Genomic DNA, 19,496 nt, shown 5'->3' with positions numbered 1-19,496 from the left:
TCTTTAATGCCTATGAATTTGTCTGTGATACTGTTATATGTATTAAGTACTGGTCTGAACTTGTTAAATCAGCCCCAAGAAACACACCTGTGATTTTCCATACATCAGTGTGAACTCTTCATAAAATATCATATTGTGTTTACTCCTTTTCTTTGTATAAGTCAAGTGATGTTGCATTGAAGTAACCGTCCTCATTGTAAAGCTGCAAGTATCTTTCTCTTAGGAATCTGCCTTTCTGATTTACATGAGGAAGAGAAAGGGATTTTGGTTTTGCAAATATAACGATACATGCTCTGCCTAATAAGCATTCTTCTTTGCCTAGCATTGCTCTAGTTTATGTTACGCCAAAATTGAAATGAAATGAGGAGCACAATGAGAACAGATAGTAAAACAACTCAAATTCAGGAAGAATCATTTACAGATAATCTACTTTCTTTTACTCTTAGTCAGTTTGTTTTTGAGGTACAGAATTAACCTTCAGGACCTAAATATAATATCACCTGATGTGTGGACAGAAACAAAATTCAACATATATATATATAAATGACAGCTGAGGTGTATACTAATCTGGCTCCTGGCTGTTAGGTGTTCAAGGTGCAAGAGGGAATAAGTGCTCAGAAGGATAAACATGGACTAAATCAGCAATTTTGAAATGCATTTTTCTCACAGTGACTGAGGGTTGGCCAAGCAGAGCAGGTAGAAGAGGCGGGTTCCTTGGGGAAGGTGCAAAGGAGACTGCACCAGCGAAATTCCCACTGGAGCCTATTTGTTTTTGTTGCTAGTAGTTATCATCCACCTGCAAAAGGCAAGAACAGAGCAGCTTTTTCCCTATTCCAAAAGCCTGAAGTAAAGACAATTGAGCTTGACTGCCTTGGAAACAAAGCAAGAAGAAGGGCTCTTGTCCAGCATGGCTGATAAAATGGGCAGGATCACTGTTATTTCTATTCTCATCCTCTGGGCAACCACACAGCAGGGAACGGGAAATGAAATTACAGGTGAGTAATGGAAATCCTGTCAGAGAACCATGGCTTTTATGTATGATAGCTTAGTTTGGATGTGACATATCTCTTTATTGGAAATAAAACAACCACGGTGACCTCTCTCTGGAGAGCTGGCAATGTCTCAAAAACCATTTAAGAATCCTCTATTGATAATTAAACAAACAAACAAACAAAAATCTAATCAAACCAAAACACATTTGGCCCCATCTCTTAGTCCTCAGGCAAAAGCCTTGTCATTTCCTTTTTGCCAGAAATGAATGAGTAGAATTGCTGCTTTATGTTCAATAATGTCCAGATTTTTATGGAAAAGCTTTTTAAACTTTAAACTTTTTTAACTTTTTGAGGAAAATATGTATTAGTATACCTGGGAAATTTCAGGAGATGCATAAAATGAGGTTGTGGATGACATATTGTTTAACTCTTGTCTATGGTATGGGTTGTAACTGGGAAAACCTAACCGAATTACTAAGTTGTAACTGCTAAATTAAATCATAACTTTTTCTTAATTTCTAGTTTAATTTATTTAGATGGGAAAAAATTGTGATTTCTGGCTGTTTTTTTCCTGTCTTTTTTAATTAAGTGGTTTTGCAAGTCTCAGTTAAAATACGAGACATTTTTTTAAAGCCTTGCAGATTTTTCTTGGTTATTTTGTCAAATTCACATTAAAAAAAGATATAGCTATAGAATGGGTGTCAGCAGAACCCCCCTTCTGCTGGCATTTGAAGTCAATGGCGTTGATTTTAAAAATAGTTTGGAAAACCTAGAAAACAAGTCCTTAATCTACATTTTTTTCATGTTTTGGAGCCTTTGCATTTTAAAGCTGAGTTTGAACCTTCCCTCTATGAGCCTGTTACTTTTGAGGTTACAGAAGTAAACTGCTATAGGTTATCTTTGAGGTTACATCAATGCAAGAGAGGGCCTTGTCTTTGACTCCTGCTGTGCTCAGATGAGAAAGGATTTTGCAGATTCAAACTAACAGTGGCATTCTGGCACTTGAAAAGCTCTTGTGAGGTTTCCAGAGTTGCAACTAAGTCTGTGGCATAAATACTTCCAAGCTTTTATTATTGCTGATTGTTTGACTATGCTCTCAGATACCAGGCCTGATCTGGGTTTGACCTTGAATTCTATGAAGAGTGCTTTAGGAGGCTTTCCTTTCAGCCTCTCCTATGAACATTTGTTTCTCTTAATAAAGTGTTTGCTTTAATTGGTTTTGCTGTTGCTTAGCATAATAAAATTTGTATTTTTCCTGCCAGTGCTGAAAGTGATTCCTAAGATAAAAACGTGAAGTTCAGAGATGACAGGCCCAAGGCCTAAAGTAGCACTACTAATGTTAGGTGGCTACCTTCTACTTTGCTATTGACCTCAGCTGCGTGTTGATGGAAAAACAGCCAGTGCAGTTTAATTCTGTTTGATAGTGCCATAATCCCACAAGTGGGGGTAATAAGAACTGAAAGCCAATTTGCTGAAGAGCCCAAAGTGATCTAAGCAATGTTGCTCAGGAAGAAACTGCTGTCAGTAAATAACTGAACTCCGTAAGTGTCAAAGCTCCCTTTAGACTAGGTGGGAGTGATGAATGATAGTAAGGTTTGTGGAGGTACTGCACCTTATCCTGTTGCCCTTAGTCTTGTCTCTTTTAGAGAAAGTATCTTTGTATCACCATAGCGATATATCAAATCTGCTCTTTTGGCTTTGGCAGCTTCATTCTATGCCTAGTATTGTTATTTAAGTATGAAATATGATTTCATATCTGCTCTGACAGCTGTAGTTTCTAATTATAAATTGTGTCTAATTCTATACCATTTTGCCCTTTGTTTCATACCTGTATTTGCATTGCACATTGCTGTAAAGCCTCAGCCAGTTCAGTTGACTGTGGAATTTTTACCTTTTCAGTGCGATGTCCTTGCTGTAGCCTCAACTCTGCATTGAGACGCGTATCTTTGACATTCTTCTTACTCGGTTGCTCTCTTTGAATTCCTGCATTGCTTTAGCTGTGCTATGATACAAGCTCTAGTGAAATGGAGGAATAATACTGACAAGGAGTCAGGCTATACAGTTCTCTCTTATAGCCTTACCCCATCCTAACGTGATTTCATACTTTAACACTCTAACTCCTTAATACTATACTTTTTCTTTCTTATTTCCATAGAACAAAAGTTGTCCTACTTCTCCCACCTTCCTTGATCACCAGCAGGTGCTTGTGTACATTCTTCAGATAAAGGCTAGATCCAAAATGATTTAGATACTGTTTCCATCCCCGTTTGGGTATTTAACCATTCAGGTCCAAAACTGTGGCCCAGCTTCTCAGCCCTTTCTCTTCCAGCCACAGCTTTAACCCTGGAAGCACCTATATTCCACCATTATCTTACTCTTTGGAAGCAATCAAGATTGGGAAGGACCCCGATATGCTTTTGTGCATGCTTCCAGGGCTGGCCTAGTCTGGATAGGGTGAAGCATTATTGTATCTATCTCACTTATATAAGCCTGATCAGGGTCCAGAAACAATTTTTTGTTTGTTTGTTTTTCCATGCCTACATGTCTAGAAGCATTTGCTGGGGTAGATATTCTCAGAGCGCTCCTAACAAGTACCAAGGGAATGCTTTACAAGATGCAATGATGGCTACCTGTTTTTTCTAAGGCACTGCCTTCCATTTTAGGTGAAATGGTAATTGATCAAATGAATTGAATATAAACAGCCTTTGACCTCTCATTTCTGATCTGGAACCTAGAGTTATTCTCTTACCCCTCTCCCAGAGTGATACCTTCAATACCAGGCATGGGGAGGCCAGCTTACTTTCTCTGGCTCACTTATGTCCTGCAGCTGGATACAGGTTTTTGTGATTCCTTTAACCCTCCATCCTGGCCATCAGGTTTCTCTTCTGTGTCAGGCAAGGTACAGGTTTGAGGCCCTCGACTTGAGAAAAGCCATGTCCCCACCTCCTGCTGCTCACACCTGTCTCCCTTGACTCTGTTCTTAATGAAAAAGCACAACCCTAGTGCTTTTTAATGACAGAAAAGCCTTTAGGCTGCTGTCTCTGGAGCTAGCCTCAGGGACCAGACACAGAGGTGCCCTTCCTGAGGTTGGGGAGGAGGAAAAAGCAGGCAGTGGGATTTCAGGATATGCCCTTATTCCCGATGTTCTCCTGCTGACCTGCTCTCAGCAGCAGCATGTGGTTCTCTGGGCCCTCCTGGGAGGTCTCTAGCTCTCCCTGCGCTCTCTGCAGCGTTCCTGGAAAGGTGCAGTGAGCACCGGCTGCTCCCTAAGGGCTGGGGAACTGGGAGCCAAGGGGAAACGGTGGCTGGGAGGGCTGGGGCCCCACCAGCTGGGGCCATCCTGCGGCACCCCAGCGAGGGAGCGGGGCAGGCCGGAGATCGTGGGCAGGCTCAACCAGGAGGTGAGATCACCAGGCAAGTTCGCGGTGACCAGGCAGCGCTGAGGCCAAGCTGGGAAGTCAATCGGCAGATCAGGGCCAGGAGCGGCACCAGTGGTCAGCAGGCACCTCTGTGGGGCCGGGCCAAGGCTGGGCTGGGTGGTCGCCCACAGTCGGGATTAGGCGGGGCCCATGGCCGGGCAGAGGCAGGGCCATGGTGGGGCTGGAGCTGGCACCGCTGCAGCATCGTGGGGCACCGACTGATGGCCCCAGCTGGGCTGAGAGGGGGCTGGGGCTGGGTGGGAGGAGGCCTGGGGTGGAAGAACAGGGACAGCAAGGGCTGCTGGGGCCCCCAGGGCCTGACAGCCCCTTGGCATCTAACGCTGCCTTTTGCCCCAGGACAGAGGGTGCTCAGCACAACTGCCTGCAGCCAGAGCAAGGTGCAGCGTGGGCCACCGGTATGGTTGCCCCAGGGCGAGGGGGCACCTCACCCACACCCTGCACCCACATGGGGCCCTGTGGCCTCAGGACTGCTCAGCAGTGCCTGTGGGAACAGAGCCAGGGTCTGGGTGGAAACAGGAAAGGGCAGGGTGTGTGGAGCTCTGTGGCTGCAGGAGCATGTGCTCTGGGGCTGGTGCAAGTGGGAGATATTAGCACCCCTTTACCTAGGAAATTGGGGGATACTAATGGATAACGGGGAAAGGCTGAAGTCCACAAGTGCTTGCCATGTTGCATCCACTGCTTTCGGATCCAAATCTATTTTCCATCTTGGCCTTTTGAACTTCTAAGGAAGGGGATGTCTTTCAGGCTCTTCTTATTCAAACAGTTGCTAAGATTAAGGCTGGAGGAAGACCTTTTAGGTCACTCAGCTGAGCCGACTTCAGGACCCTGTTGTGGCCTATGGTATTTGTCCTTGTACTACAAAATGGATTTTCCTGTCCAAAGCTCTTTATATCAGTCCTGTTCAAATTCTGCCTATATCTTTTATTTAACTGGAAATGAAAGCACTTGATTCCCAAGAATCTGATTTTTTAAAATTATTTTGTACATATTTCATCTTCTCTGATTCCCTAAGCTGTAAATATTTTAATTGTGTGTTTGTTGTGTATACTACATTAACTTCAGTCTATCTGTTGACTGGTTCTAGTCCCTAAGAGCTCTCAAAAATAACAATCTTGCCTTAGCTGAATTCCTGCATCTGCTTCACGTTTATCCTTATTGCAGTTCCTTTTGCTTCATCTAAAGGACAGCATAGACCTTTTTAATTCTATTCCATCTCTTTCCTGAATGGGATACAGGGTGACTCAGCCCCTCCGGCTTGTATAATACCTCTTCAGGAGATAAACTGTTGTCGGTGACATGATCGTAGGTTGCTCACTGCTCATTCTTTTACTCTACCTGTTTGTTTATTTGTTTGTTTAACTGCTCCTGAGCAAGTACTTTCAGTTTTGTTACATGCTTTATTTAAAACTAGTTTGCTCTATGTTAAATCTACCTTCATCATTGCTGGTTTCAGAGCTTAGAAATTGAGTCTCATTCTCAGACCTGCATAAAATTATGTAGTTAATGAGCTTATCACTGATTTCATTTAAACTGAAGTCAATGAACCATAGCAGCTCTCAGAGGATCTGATCTAACATTGCCTATTACAAATGTAGCTGGGCAAAACAGAAGCTCCAAGAATACCTTTTTTGTCAGACACCTGAAAGTGCTCCCCAATGATGTCTGACTACCCAATTTTAGCCTACAGTAATGTCTGAAGGATGTCTTCTTCCAAACATCTACTGTGACTCCTCTGCCTCTAAGTCACTCATCCTTTGTTCCATTTATAGTCAGTGGAGAAAGACAGGCACTTCGATGGCCTGAGCCTGGGGTGGACATCTGAAATACTTGGATGACTCTGACTTAGAAGTGCCTATTCCTCTCTACTCTTTATAGAGACCATTTAGGCTGCTGAACTTAGATACAGATGACTATGTGGTAGATAGCTGAAGTAGTGAATATAAACTCGACTTCTCTTGTCCCTAACTAAAAATATAGTATGCTTTTTTCCCCCCAATTTTTGTGCTTTGAGGAATACCCTTCCTCAGATAACTCTAGAAGCTCTTAGTCCTTGAGCACGTATCTGAAGTTTGGAGCATGTTTATTAATTTCCTTTACACTTATTTGAATTAAATTGCCCTTTTTATGCTTTATACATGAAGGCACTGAGAACTATTTGAATTTTCTGCCAGTCTTTATCCTTTTATGACTGAAATCATGCATATGACGAGCAGTCACTACTAATTTTTTCTCCTGTCCGTTTTCTGAAGTGATATTCTTCCTAACATCAGCTTTCCTGGAAATCATTCATTCTTGTTGGTTTTGTGCTGCTATCTCATAACAGTTTTTTTAACTAGACACTGCAGGGACCTTATGCTGTGGGATGAAAAGTTAGTGCTGATCACTTTCTTTTCTGCTTTTTTCCCCCCAGAAAAAGGTCTCTCTTTGCTAAGCTATCATCTGTGCAACTATAGCCTGACCAGAAATGTGTTTAAAATGGTTGCCTATCAAAAGTCCTATGAGAAAAGTATTTCCTGTGGAGGATGGATTCCATGGATGGTTTGTCCCCGGACGTACTATAAAACGCAGTATCACACTGTTGAAGTCCCTGAGACCACGAATCTTACAGATTGCTGTGAAGGATATGAACAAGTTGGACTCTACTGCTCTTTGGGTAAGTCTTAGTCAGATTAATAGTTGAAATAAGTGCTTCTTCTGGGAGGTGATTCACTTAAACTGAGACTGAGGTTTAATACAGTTCTGGGCAATAGGGGAAATCAGTGAGTCTGCAAAAAAACTACAGTAGACTTGGTCCAAAATGTTAAGGTGTAGACATGAAAGACTAATGCTCCTGATTCACAGGACTCTGCCTGTTTGTCACCCTTTCTCACAAATTCACCAGAAAATCAAAGTTCTAGGTGAGCATGAGGAAGGCTTTTACTTGTTTCCCATATGAGAGCTCATTCCTTTTCCTGGTTCAGTCCAATACGTGGGGCCAAGTGGAGTGACTCGCATAGCCTTGCGTGGTTCTGTGTCTGGTCTGGGTGAGGTTGCATTTCTAGTAAGAGCTTGATTTGGAGCAGGGTCAGTTTCTGGACTGCTCCCCTAGCTTGGGTGTTGAGTTCAAACAACTCATTGTCTCAGTGCAAATTGGTACCATACACTTTCCTATCAAAACTATATCAGGGCCCATTTTCTCAGGGCTTCCTTGGTTACCCAAAGCCATGTTTACATGAAGGACTAGAAACTGGTGAACCCTTTAGCAGATCTGATCTAACTTTTGAGCTTTTGACAAGACTCCTTACTCAGGAAAAGGTAATAATTTTTGACTCGAGCTGGAACTTTTTTCCGCTTCCCCCATCAGGGCTATATGTTGCCAACAATCGTTTCTTAATTTTAGCACAATTCCTGAGAGTCACAAGTAGAAGTGATTCCTTGGGGAAAATGGCTGAAATCCTCCAAGGGCCCTCTGGTAGGTTCCTATGACAAAGTCCCTCTGGCTATTGGTTTGCTGAGGAAGGTGCTTTAGTATAAGCCAACGTTTTTCCAGTAGAAGTAAAATGGTGCAAAAGGTTTGCATGAGTCCTTTTTGGCAAAAGAGAAGTTTATTTTGCTTTAAGTCCTTTAAGAATATCTGTAATCAAGTAAAAATCATGCTTGAAAAAGATTGTTCAGGTAGCATTTTGTGGTGGATTGTCTGTATTTGTTTCAGAAGATGATTCAAGTTATATTCATGCAACCTTCTTTTATGGACAAAACCATATGCTTTTAAGCTAAACAGGCATCCTGGGTTAGCTGGGTAAGCACTGGATGGTTCCAGCATCCAGAAAAATTCTGTAGGACAGAATTTTGTCTCATATTTTCAGTATGACATTGCATTTTCTCCATTTCCCCTTTTCAAGTTATGGTCCTAGGAATTTACATAGTATCAGCAATGTAACTAACGATCAAAAAGGAAAGGTCCTATTGCAGCCCTAGCCCTGCCTTTGGGTCATATGACTTGAGTGACTCCTTTCTATGGGAATGTCCCCAAAGCTGCTCCTGCATCAGATCACATAACATGACATGAGCGGGTATGAGCCATATATCTTGTCATGTGATCTGTCAAGAAGAATGTGTTCATCCTACTCTCAAGTTGCTTCAGTGTATTAGAAAATGAACCTCCAAACAACTTTTCCGAGTTGTTTTCTCAGTAATTGCTAATAGAATATTGTTTTAGGAGGAAAAAGCTTTTAACAGGAAGGCTGAAGCACAGAAGTAGTCATTGTTTTTTATTTGTTTTTAAAATGATTTGGTAGGGAAAAAGAATAAAAGCATAATTAGGCATACATCATCCCTCATTTTTTGTTTCCTGCTATTGTTTTGTTTCTGTGGCTGTTGCTAAATGTCAACCAGGGCAAAATTTGACCTGCAGGTTACAGTATTTCCAGGTAGTCTTGTCAGACTCACAAAAGACTGACTATTGATAATACGTATTTTTCAAGCAGCAGTTCCAGGTTGGTGAAAATCTCCAGGGGATCTAATTCATGTTCAATAGTCACTTCAGTAAGATCTTTTAATATACATGCATGTGTGCACATTTGCACTATAAATAAATCAATCAAATGGCAAGGCTGAGAAGCAGTTGGAGAAAATTGCTTTTTTAATTCTGTAGCACAAGAGAATATCCGTGGCAGCCAAATGTTGAAGAGTGACTAGCAAGTTATGGTTTTCTGTTTGAATGAGAAACTCCATGCTTGGTTACACATAAAAAAATTTTTTTGCTAGTATAATTATATGCATTTTAGAAGCATCTCTAGCAAATATGGAAGCTTGAGAGGTGTCTATGAGTTTATTTCATCCAGTACTAAAAGTCTCCTGCAAAGCTTAGCTATGGAATTTCGAGTTCAATTTGCCACATTGTTGATATGCACTCTGGGCAGGTTTGTCCATGAAATACTGTGATCATCCTGACTCTTTTCCTGTCAAACTTAATTTGGGAATAATTTAAACCATCAAAGGATTTGTATGGTTTCTAGGTGATTTCTCTGTTTAGATTATTCCGGTATCTTTGCTTTTCAGGGCATTAGTCATAAATTCTGTGAATAGTAATGCACTGTCTAGACACAGTCTTAAATAAATGATGAAAAGAGGAAACTGGAACTGCTGAAATTACTGCGTGGTGTGCTGTTGAACTACTGTTATTTTCGTCTTGATGTTATCCATGCTGGCGTTCTCTCCATCGTACTAGGAGGTGAAAGGTCAGCATGACCTTTCACAATAACCTGTTTCTGGCCACTTCCCCACCTTTTCTTCTTGGAAGGAATCATTTACCCCTGCTTGGGATATGACAGGCCCTGCTTTTCTTATTTCTTTACTGTTGGGGCACAAATACCTATATCATTAGTCAAGTTACTCTAGTATTTCCCACTAGTTGCCTGTTGATCCATTAAGATAGTTTTATACACACACAGACACAGAGAGAAGGTACTTTAACTTTTTTAAATTCAGATTGCAAAGTCAAGTATCTAAAAGTTAGGAAATGCTAGGGTTAATTCTAAAGTTAGAATTAAATAAATACAATTTTTGTTCACTCTCTGTGCCTATGCATGCACGTTTTTGTTTGTTTTTTTTTTAATTACCTGTTCCTCTGCTGCCTTGCCCCAAGAACCACGTTCCCATGTCATGCTCAGAGATGATGGAAGCCCTTCTAATGAGCTTCCCAGCGGTGCATCACTCTGGCCTCTGTGTTCGCTCTGTGGTTGAGTGCTCTGCTAAGCCTCTCTCTGAATAGAGAATTATTTATCACCTCTTGAGGTAAATCCTGGAGTGATTCACAAACAGTATTTATCTTCATGAAGCCTGTGTGAAGGAAGGGAGGTTCTCTGTCTTACAGCTGAGGAACTGAGCTGCAGAGCAATTCAGATCAAATAATTTTGTGTGGCCTCTTTGAGACATCTAGGGTATGATCTTTCTTCAGGGCACTTAGTGCTGCCTTTAACAACTGTACGTGTTTGGAGTGTAGAGCCCAGTGTCTTCGATGGTGACTATAAGGAATCCCACATTTGCTAAGCAGATGCCAGGGCTGCAGGTCAGGTTCCCAGGGCTGCAGGTCAGGTTCCCAGGGCTGCAGGTCAGGTTCCCAGAGCCTGCAAAACCCATGTATCTGAAAGGTTGTTATGAGTTTTTTGTAAGTGACTTTCTCAGCATCTTGCAGGAATTCTTTTAGGCAGAGACAGAGTCCAATTCTCCAGGCTAGTTTTCCATTGCCTGAATCAGTAAGATGGTTACTTCTCTTCTTGTTGGCTCATTTGCCACCCACCTTCCATATTACTGCGTAAGATGAAACAGGAGAGCTGCAGGCAAGAGGCTCCTTCCTTATTTACTTTTCTACCATCTATCCCTGTTTGATCCCCAGCCAGGGAACAAAAGAGTGTGTGATGAAGGCTGGTGCTGGCATATGTATACAAAAAGGTTGAAATAAGAACAACTTTAATCCTGAAATTCGTTAATTTGAGAGCACTTGATTTGAAAAGTTAAGACCACTCTTCAATCAGAGTATTTTTTGTGTGTAAAACTTTCTAAGGTTTTCAGAAAACCAACTGTAAGGTGAAAAAGCAGCACAGACTGTTTTTGTGTTTCAAAGGCCATGTAGCTCCGTTGTCCAATAGCTGCATCCTTGCCAAATTTCAGCCCTTGGCTCCTGAATGTGTTCTGGTGAATAATATGACTTTTCATAGGAAAGGGCAGTAAGTATTTTGTCAGACACTGAACCAGCACATCCTGACTCTGCCCTCCATTCCGATTAAGCCCTGGATGGACCCTAAGGATGGAGAATTTCCATCGGAGCCTCAAAACAGGGTCCTATAACAAAAACTACCAGACTGTCTTTGTAACAGACTTTGCCAGAAGCTTATTCTATAATATCATAGGTTTGCTTCCACCTTCTGATGCCTAAGACAAATGCAGGCTTTTCATCCTTAGCTGTGCTGCACCCTTTGGGTGAAAACTGACTGCTCCGGGTGCAAGGAGAGAGAGGAAGGGAGGTTACTGCTGAACAAATTGTATCCCCTAGCATCTACCTCCTAGGAGATCCCCCAGTTTTGTGGTCTCAGCACACACTGCGGCTGTTGTATTGATAGGCTTGTAACTGAGCTTTTGGTTGCTAGGCAGTGAGTACTGCATTTCTACTTCTCTAAGTTTATGCAAATAATGAAGGAGAAAAATCTATGCTTTATCTGACTGATGGAGGTGTTTGCCAGCTTGCTCCCTGATGCTTACAATGTTACTTGGCAGATGGCTTAGCTCTGGGTGACTGTCCCCAAGATGATCGAGGTGGAGAGCCTGAATTGAATTTCAAAGTGCATCTGGTATGATGAGGCAGAAATGTGATGTGAATCCTTCCCTGTTTCCGCTGATGTAAAAATGATGACCTTTAGGTTTTAGATAAATGGGTAGTGCGGCACTCGGCCAGGATTCAATAGTGTTTTCTGAGATTGCGCGTGACTCTTAAATTCTTTATATCACAGTTCAACATGCTAAAAAAAAAAAAAAAAACAAGACTTGTGTGCAAAAAACTACTTTGAACCTCAAACCTGCTTGAACTGAATCTTGGAGCTGGAGGGGTTTGCATGCCTGAGTCCAGCTTACCAGAATTCACTTAGTTTGAATAGTAAGGTATATTTGTGAGAGGTCCCCCGGTGCCAGTCTCTGTGCAAGGTCCCAGTGCGAGAGGCTCCCTGGCTCAGAGAGTTGCCAGAGGCGGTAGGCAGAGGGTTAATTTCTCAGCCTTTTCCCCAGCATCAGGTGGAAGCAAACTGGTTAAGCAATTTGCCAAGGGACATGAAGCTGGTCTGTTGCAGAACTGGGAACTGGCCTTGCAGTCTGAGCACAGAGCCCTGCTCACACAGCCTGTCACCCTGGCAAGCCTCCTGCCTCCAAACCTGCCTCCCTCTGTGGGAGGTTAACATGGAGCAACTGCACGAGCCTGGGAATGTGTAGAAGAATCATTCAGGGGTGACTAAGGCTATATCGCAAATTATTGGAGCTTTAGACTAGAAATCAGGAAGAGATTTCTAGCAGTAGGACCCGTTTCAGAGAATGATCTGCAGTGCCAGCCCCTAAGACACTTCCCAAGGTGCCTGAGCCAAAAGCAGAGGTTGCTGGTCCGTGCTGGCAAGCAGAACAGGTGTGGAGACTTGCTGGACTCAGAAGTAACTTCAGTTAAATTGTACAAGGTTGGGCTTTTTTGTTTTGTTTTAGCCTGTCACTACAGACCTGGGTCTATGATGCAAAATGAACATTAGGTAGCAGGGTAAATCCTGCAAGATGTAAGGGAGTCAGCCTTTCATCAGGCCTGGGGGGCGCTCCTTATTCACTGTCAAAGGCTCTTGTGTGTCTAATGCTAACTCTACTTGAGTGATGCTCACAGCCCTGTTAAAGGGTGTGCTCATTGACTGTATACACCCAAAATATAAGCATGGAGCATACCAAATATAATAGAAAATATAGAAAATAGTGTGGGAAAGGCACTGACCCATGTATTCTGGGTCCAAATCTTTAAAATTTCATGTACAAATAAAACGCCTGCTGCTGAGAGGTCTTATCTCAGTGCCTTCACTGGTCTCCAGCTTGTGGGTTCTGGCAGGTTTTCCAGCAGAATTGTGGACCCCCATCACTAAATTAAGCTTGCTTTTCTTAACTACCCTTCAGAGAACCTTAACAAGTAGACCATGGACCCCGAGGAAGACACAAAGATAGGCTCAAAATCACTGATTGCAGTGGACTATCTCTTTACGCAAATATGACTGCATGCCCATTTGCAGAAATGGCTGCAAATTCTGTGTGCTGAGTTTTGCATGCTTAATTTTGAGCTTGATCCCTGGGTTGTAAATTGAATTGGGGATTTGCAGTACTAAAAATGAGATCTGTTACAGAGTTTGCTAAAAAGCCAAGGCTCTCTGCAGTAGACTCCAGTCTACTGTGGATTAGCAGAGAGGGGACCGGAAATGTGCATGTGCCAGCACATTACATAATTTAGTTTAAATCTTGACTAATCGAGACCATTTGCCTGTTTGAGAAGGTTACTTTGCTGAGGCAAAAAATCATAGATTCAATATTCCCTTCCATTTCTCATTTACTTTTATTCAGAGTCTTGGAATAACAGAAATTGAAACCCTGTGGAAACTGGCATTTCATGATAGATTTGTAGTTTGCTCTAGGTTTTTATAGACCTTACATTTGCAGTTGACTTTATTATGAGAAATGTCTTTCTCCATTACAACCTGTTTCTATAGCAAGAATCATCTTCATTTTTCTCCTGGCTGACTTAATTGCCTGGTAAATAGATTGAGAGTTTATAAGACCAAAGAGCTGTAGGTACCAAATGAATGGAAAAGAGAAGAAAAATTTTTATGCCAGTTGGAAAGAATAGAGCTGAGCATTACTTGGAGCTATATTTGAGAGTGTGGGTGAAGGTGATGTTTGTAGAACTTAAATATATTTTTTCTTTTCCTCTGGAGAAGATTAGGTGTTGGCGTTGAGCCAGGACCACTGTTTACAGTTGGTTCGGGAAGCAGAAACCACCTGTCTTAGCTACCCTTTCTCCAGGGTTGTCAGCCATGGGTTAGCAATCTCACGGGATGCATGGCTGATACCGAGTGGATGCTGTCAGGTTAAAGACCATGAGCTAAATTCTGCCCTCCTGTCCTTGTGTGTAACCCATTTAACTGTAACTGAGAACAGCATTTATCTCAGTTCTCGTGTAACATCTTTGATTATTTATTATAACTAAAGGTTAACTTTTTTGAAACAAAAGGTTAAAGAAAATCTCCTGAATTCTAGCTTAGATATTACTTGTTTGCTTTGATCATTATATTTTATTTGGATTAGTCATAGCTGACATCAGGTACATTTTCTGATTTTCTGAATTTTGCAGTGCTTCAATTTCTCCATATTTAGAAACTATATATATATATATATATATATATGTTTTTATACACACACACACACACACACACACGCACACACACACATTTATGGAAAATTATAAGTTCAAAATTTCTGTAACGGAACTGTCATGAACAAGAGAAAATTCTGATAACATTTACACTTTTGAAATGAAATAGTGGTTGCTGTTTTCTCCCCATGAAAACCTCAGAACAGACATACTTTTAGAATGAGGAGGAGGTGTTTGTTATAAATTCAACATTACAGTTTTACGGAAACAATGTTCTATATTTTTGCTCTCAGAAATGTTTTTGTTACTTAGCACTCAATAGATCCAGTATATTTGCCTCAAGACCTGGTCTTTGTCCAACGGAGAATATGGAAACATCTGATTATCCTTGCACGTTTGACGCTGAATGTCCAGGGCTTAAAAAATGCTGCAACTCATCCAAAGGAGCAGGCTGTGTGGATCCAGTGCCAGAGGGTATGCTATTGATAAATTCAAAACTGCTTCTAATACAAAAATATGCTTTATTTTTGCTTCTGAGGATGGGAGTGGGCAGAACAACTGTTACCATAGCTCTTCATAAAACAAATATAGAAATCTGTTTTGGATCAGTTCCAGGATATTCAGTTTCAATATTTGAATCTGCGAGCCCTGAATAGCAGGTGCTACAGGTCCAGTGGACTTTGCTCAAGTTCTTCTAGCTAGTGGTGCTGTCTCAGCATGTAGTAAACATAGCAGTAGCTGATGGTTTTATTTGGGCCCTTCAAAATTTTGAATTTAAACCTGGCTTCAGTTTCTCAGGGCCTTCTTATAGCTCTGAACTGAGATATCAGACCTCAGATGATTTGACTGTTTAATTTTGTTAATTTCAGAAAGAATATTCTGGTACAATGTGACAGTGCTTGTTAAAATGGATTTTAGTGAATTAATCAGAGTGGATCCCCACCTTTTGAATCATTCACGCCTGTTACACTCCATGGTATGTACAAAAATGTTCTTGTGTGTTGCTCATTTCATCAGCATTTCTGTTACTCAGTAACCACTAATGGCTTTGGTTTGGAAAGGATCTCATAGTCCTCTGTGCAGGGCATAATCTTCTACCTAGTTGCTCCCCCGTTGTTCTGTGAGATAATTGTTTTTGGCCCTAATATATTCCTAATAACTGAATGTCAACTTCATCCTCAAGAACCTCAAGTAATGTGGATTTAACATCTTCTTTAGTAAATTTTTCAGGTCTCTGCCAAGGGGAATTTAAAGTTTTCACACTCTAAAATATATTTTTTTCTCCTGCTTAAGTGATTCCTGCTTCAGCTCAGTTCAGTTCTAGGTCTGTGACAGTCAGACTGGGTTGGGGTTTCAAGACCTGCAAAGTGTGATGTTTTCCAATAAGGAGTTTTGAGTTGAACTTTTCAAGAGACAAATCTGATCTATGAAATAGGGATCTACATGCAAGGTGGATTGTGCAAGGCTAGAAGTTTCTCTGTCAAAATCTAGGAATATGGCATGGGACTGTCTCTGGATCAAGGGTATTTCAGTTTCATTCTTACAATAGCAAGCAGTGCTCTGTGAGACAACAGGGTATTTCTTTTTCTGTAGGACCAAGGCTCTGCCTCGTGCATGGATTAGCAGTGACCATGGTAACTGTGTGTGTATAGTCACATTACAGCAGCACGATATGTATCTCGGTATCCCAGCTACAACAGATAAGAAGAGGCTGAGGCAAGCATCTCTAAAGGATGGTCTGTCTACAGGAAGAACCAGGCTACAGACTAAGGCAGTGTTCAGACAGGGTGGCTTTTTCTGTCCATAGAGTGGTATTTAGGAACTGGATTGATGAACTAGGACAAAGACACCAAACCATAAACTTGAAGCATTTTCCTAGTACATGTCACCATTTCATGGAGAAAACCAGGCTTTGATGTGGTCCCTGAAAGGTACCTAAAAGGGAAGTTCCCTATTACCCTTCTCTTTCATTTCTGCTCCTCCCCAGTTTCCAACTGGGAGTGAGCAAGTAGCAAAGGATACCCCTCTCCCACCATAGATGGGCAGGAGAACAGAAATGATAGTAGTAACATAGAGATTTTGTATGAATTTAGTTCTTCCTCCTGCCTAAATTCCTCTTCTCCATGTACTAAAAAAAACAGAAGCCCTGGTCCTGTCCTGTTGGGGTAAGGAGTAGAGGGCAATGATCTACCAGGACTTACCTATCTTGGTCTCAATGAAGCTATGGCAAAAAGTCAAGCACTCAAAAGAAAACACAAAAAGGAGGCTTTGTAAGGAACCTTTTCTCAAAAGAATGTCTTCCAGGCCCTGTCTGCTCCAATGACTCCTCTTTCAATGCTCAGCTGGTCTCAGTGTCACCTGTCTGATTTGTGACTTGTGGTTATGAGGACTTAATCAGTCCCACTGTCTCTCTCTGTAGCTCTTAGTTTCAGTCTCCTTGCTCAGTCTGTTGCTTTTTTCCCCCCTCCTTTTTTTTGTTTTAATATTCCTTTTGCCAGCACTAGGATTTTTCTCCCTCCCTGTAGCTCTCATTGCTTCATCTACATTCTGTTCTCAGGCCACTCCTTTCTTCTTTTTGGGTCTATCTCTTATTCCTTGTGTCCCCATCAGTGCACCTTCCCCATTATATTCCCTGAACACCAGTTAAAGCAACAAGGGGAAAGGCAATGCTCTGCATTCACAGCTCTGTTGCTTGCTCTCAGGACAACACAGCTGAGGACTGAAATTGTAAGGAGAGTTCTAAGGAGTCACTGGAAAAGCTGAGTTACTCTGTCTGGTTCAGAGCTCTTAGAGGCTGAAGCATGCTTGGAGGCGATGGACAGAAATCTAATTTTTCAGTGCATTTGAACTTGGACAAATGTGGTCACATTTTCCTAGTAAGAAGAAAACCCACAATCCTAATGCAAGTCAGTCTGCACATATGCCAAATGGCAAGTAGTTCTTCCTAAACAGGCAGGTGATGGTAGAGTTTCTTCTGCATAATGTCTCTGGAATTCTCTTTATTGACTTTTCATAGGTCCTAATTCTTAGGAACTACTGAATTATTTCATCTGAAGCCTTCAACAACCAGAAGGAAAAAAAATCAGCCTGAGGCTGACTCTTACCCTGGAAAACTTTACTTCTCCTGGCCAAACTATGGCAAAGTTAAAGGACCCTTTCCAGTTGCTTAAAGTAGGAAGTGTTGGACAGCTTTATTAGAGGTGCACAAAGAGCCTGTCTAAAGTATATTCTGCCCATTGAGATTTTGCTGTTTAAGCATTACATGCCAAAGAGAACATTTCCATATCTTTCTGGGTTACATGCTCTCAAAGCGTTTGAGATCTGACATTGCAGCTCCTCCACATGTTCTGTGGTTTGGCATTACTGTGCTGTAACTCTTTTGTGAAATGCGATAATAAGAAGAGCTCTCCTTGCATAAATACAGACCTAGTTTGCTAAGATTTCTGAATCGGTGCTTTCTGCACTCAGTTTATAATGGTAATCATTGCATAGATTATGCCTCATTGGCATGCAGTTGTACTGGTAAAGAAATGAGATACTGAAGTGTTTGTTCACCTGTTTTCCAGATTACTGGAGCGTTACAGCCCTTGAATGCCTCTGTGTATCATATCCAGAGTAACAATGCAGAAATATATGCTGGGACAGTGGCCTCTCAGGTTCTCACTGGATTGCATCAACCAGCTCCACTAGTGGATATTTCTTCTTCCTTGAAGGACATTGTGAAGCGTGTGTATGAAGTGATTGACACAGATGTGCAAGGTTGCTATTTACTATAATCCTGTCCTTGGAGGAAGCCTTTTTATCCCTCTTCACTTGGGATTTTATCTGTATGACTGTCCATTGGCTTTCAGAAATTTAGTGTGTCAAATCTTGTAAACTTTGAAAATATGGCCCTAAATTATGCATTATAAGATGAGTAGATGGGTGTAGTTAGTAATTATTTTGGAGTGAATAATTTGGAGGGGAATAGTCCTGCTTCCTGAATTAAATTTATTTTCTCCTAATAGCATAGCCCACCTTTGTATTGAAAAGCAAAGGGGGTTCAAGTCTGTGGCACAATCACTGGTTATTTTAAGCAGAAGAGGCTCTTAACAAAGGTGTTTGAGGTATTCTTAGGAAGCAGATATACTCTATTTGTGTAGACTTGTGTTATTTCCAGAAGCTTGCATGAAACACTGAGTATTTATAGTCTGTTAATTACTATTGTGTATTTAAATTTTAGGTAAATACTTAGTCGATTTAAATAGATTTAATCTACTTTTTTGCTGCATATTTGTTTGAACATTTCCACTCCTGAAATGCCTCAACAGCACTGTTTGTCATCACTTCTTACTCTGTGTTTATTTTTGAAAACTCAGTGTAACTTTCAGTGAAACCGCTGGGTAGATCTGCCTTCCCCTGCTTCTCATTTTGCTTGGGTTTGGATGACACCCTGGAACTGCAAGAGAGGGCTGCCACTATTACCATTTTATTCCAAAGAATCTGAGCAAAAAAGTGACAGTTATAACTGAATCAGGGCTTGTTTCAGGAAAGGGCAACTTTCTGATTTCATTGCACCCGTGTGGATCTGGAGTTGTTTCAACAAAGTTACTGCAGATTTTCACTAAATTTATCATATCCAGAGTCTGATTGACATGCGTTGCAAATCAATCTCGATGTTGCTATCAAGATCTGTGTAAAATGTATTCTTCTTCTTAGATGTCAATGAATGTTCCTATGCCGAATTCAATGCTTGTCCTAAGAGAGACACCTGTGTAAATCTGGAGGGTTATTACAGTTGCAACCCTGAGCATGAACATGCTGATGTCAGCCCTCACCAGATGAACACAAGAAAGGAAGGTAAGAAATGTAGGCCTCATCTTGAAAATACTGAGGTTGCTTCTGTGGAACTTTGGTCTAGTGCAGGAGCTGCCTGAGAGGCAAGGATTTCTGGAATACAGAGCGGTCCATATCCTCCTTTTGGCAAAAGGTGCCATCGGAGCTAGCTGTTAGCTGCTTCTGATTGAAACATGGTGTGTGTATTTATCTCACAGTCCCAGACTGTCTCCCATATCTCACCCTCAGCTGTCCTTATCCACCTGCCAAAATCTCTCTAGCTTCAGACCTTGACTTCTTCTCAGAGCAAGTCATTCATAGTCAGTACACTGC

General features: G+C 41.5%; 1 protein-coding gene across 1 annotated transcript in view; it reads left to right on the top strand.

The window, feature by feature from the left end:
- The first annotated feature begins 907 nt into the window (after positions 1–907).
- Positions 908–19,496, top strand: part of UMODL1 (uromodulin like 1) — a 55,255-nt gene continuing 36,666 nt past the window's right edge. Inside the window, exons 1-6 of the mRNA XM_026077778.1 lie at positions 908–995; positions 6,843–7,085; positions 14,661–14,822; positions 15,218–15,324; positions 17,915–18,107; positions 19,047–19,187. Of these exons, the coding sequence (XP_025933563.1) occupies positions 908–995; positions 6,843–7,085; positions 14,661–14,822; positions 15,218–15,324; positions 17,915–18,107; positions 19,047–19,187 (934 nt within the window). The remainder of the gene's footprint in view (positions 996–6,842; positions 7,086–14,660; positions 14,823–15,217; positions 15,325–17,914; positions 18,108–19,046; positions 19,188–19,496) is intronic.

The sequence above is a fragment of the Apteryx rowi genome, unplaced genomic scaffold, assembly GCF_003343035.1.
Source record: "Apteryx rowi isolate R43461 unplaced genomic scaffold, aptRow1 scaffold_460, whole genome shotgun sequence".
In the NCBI taxonomy this organism is placed as follows: Eukaryota; Metazoa; Chordata; class Aves; order Apterygiformes; family Apterygidae; genus Apteryx; species Apteryx rowi.
Note: the sequence above shows the minus strand (reverse complement) of the source record. Positions and strands in the feature narration are given on the sequence as shown.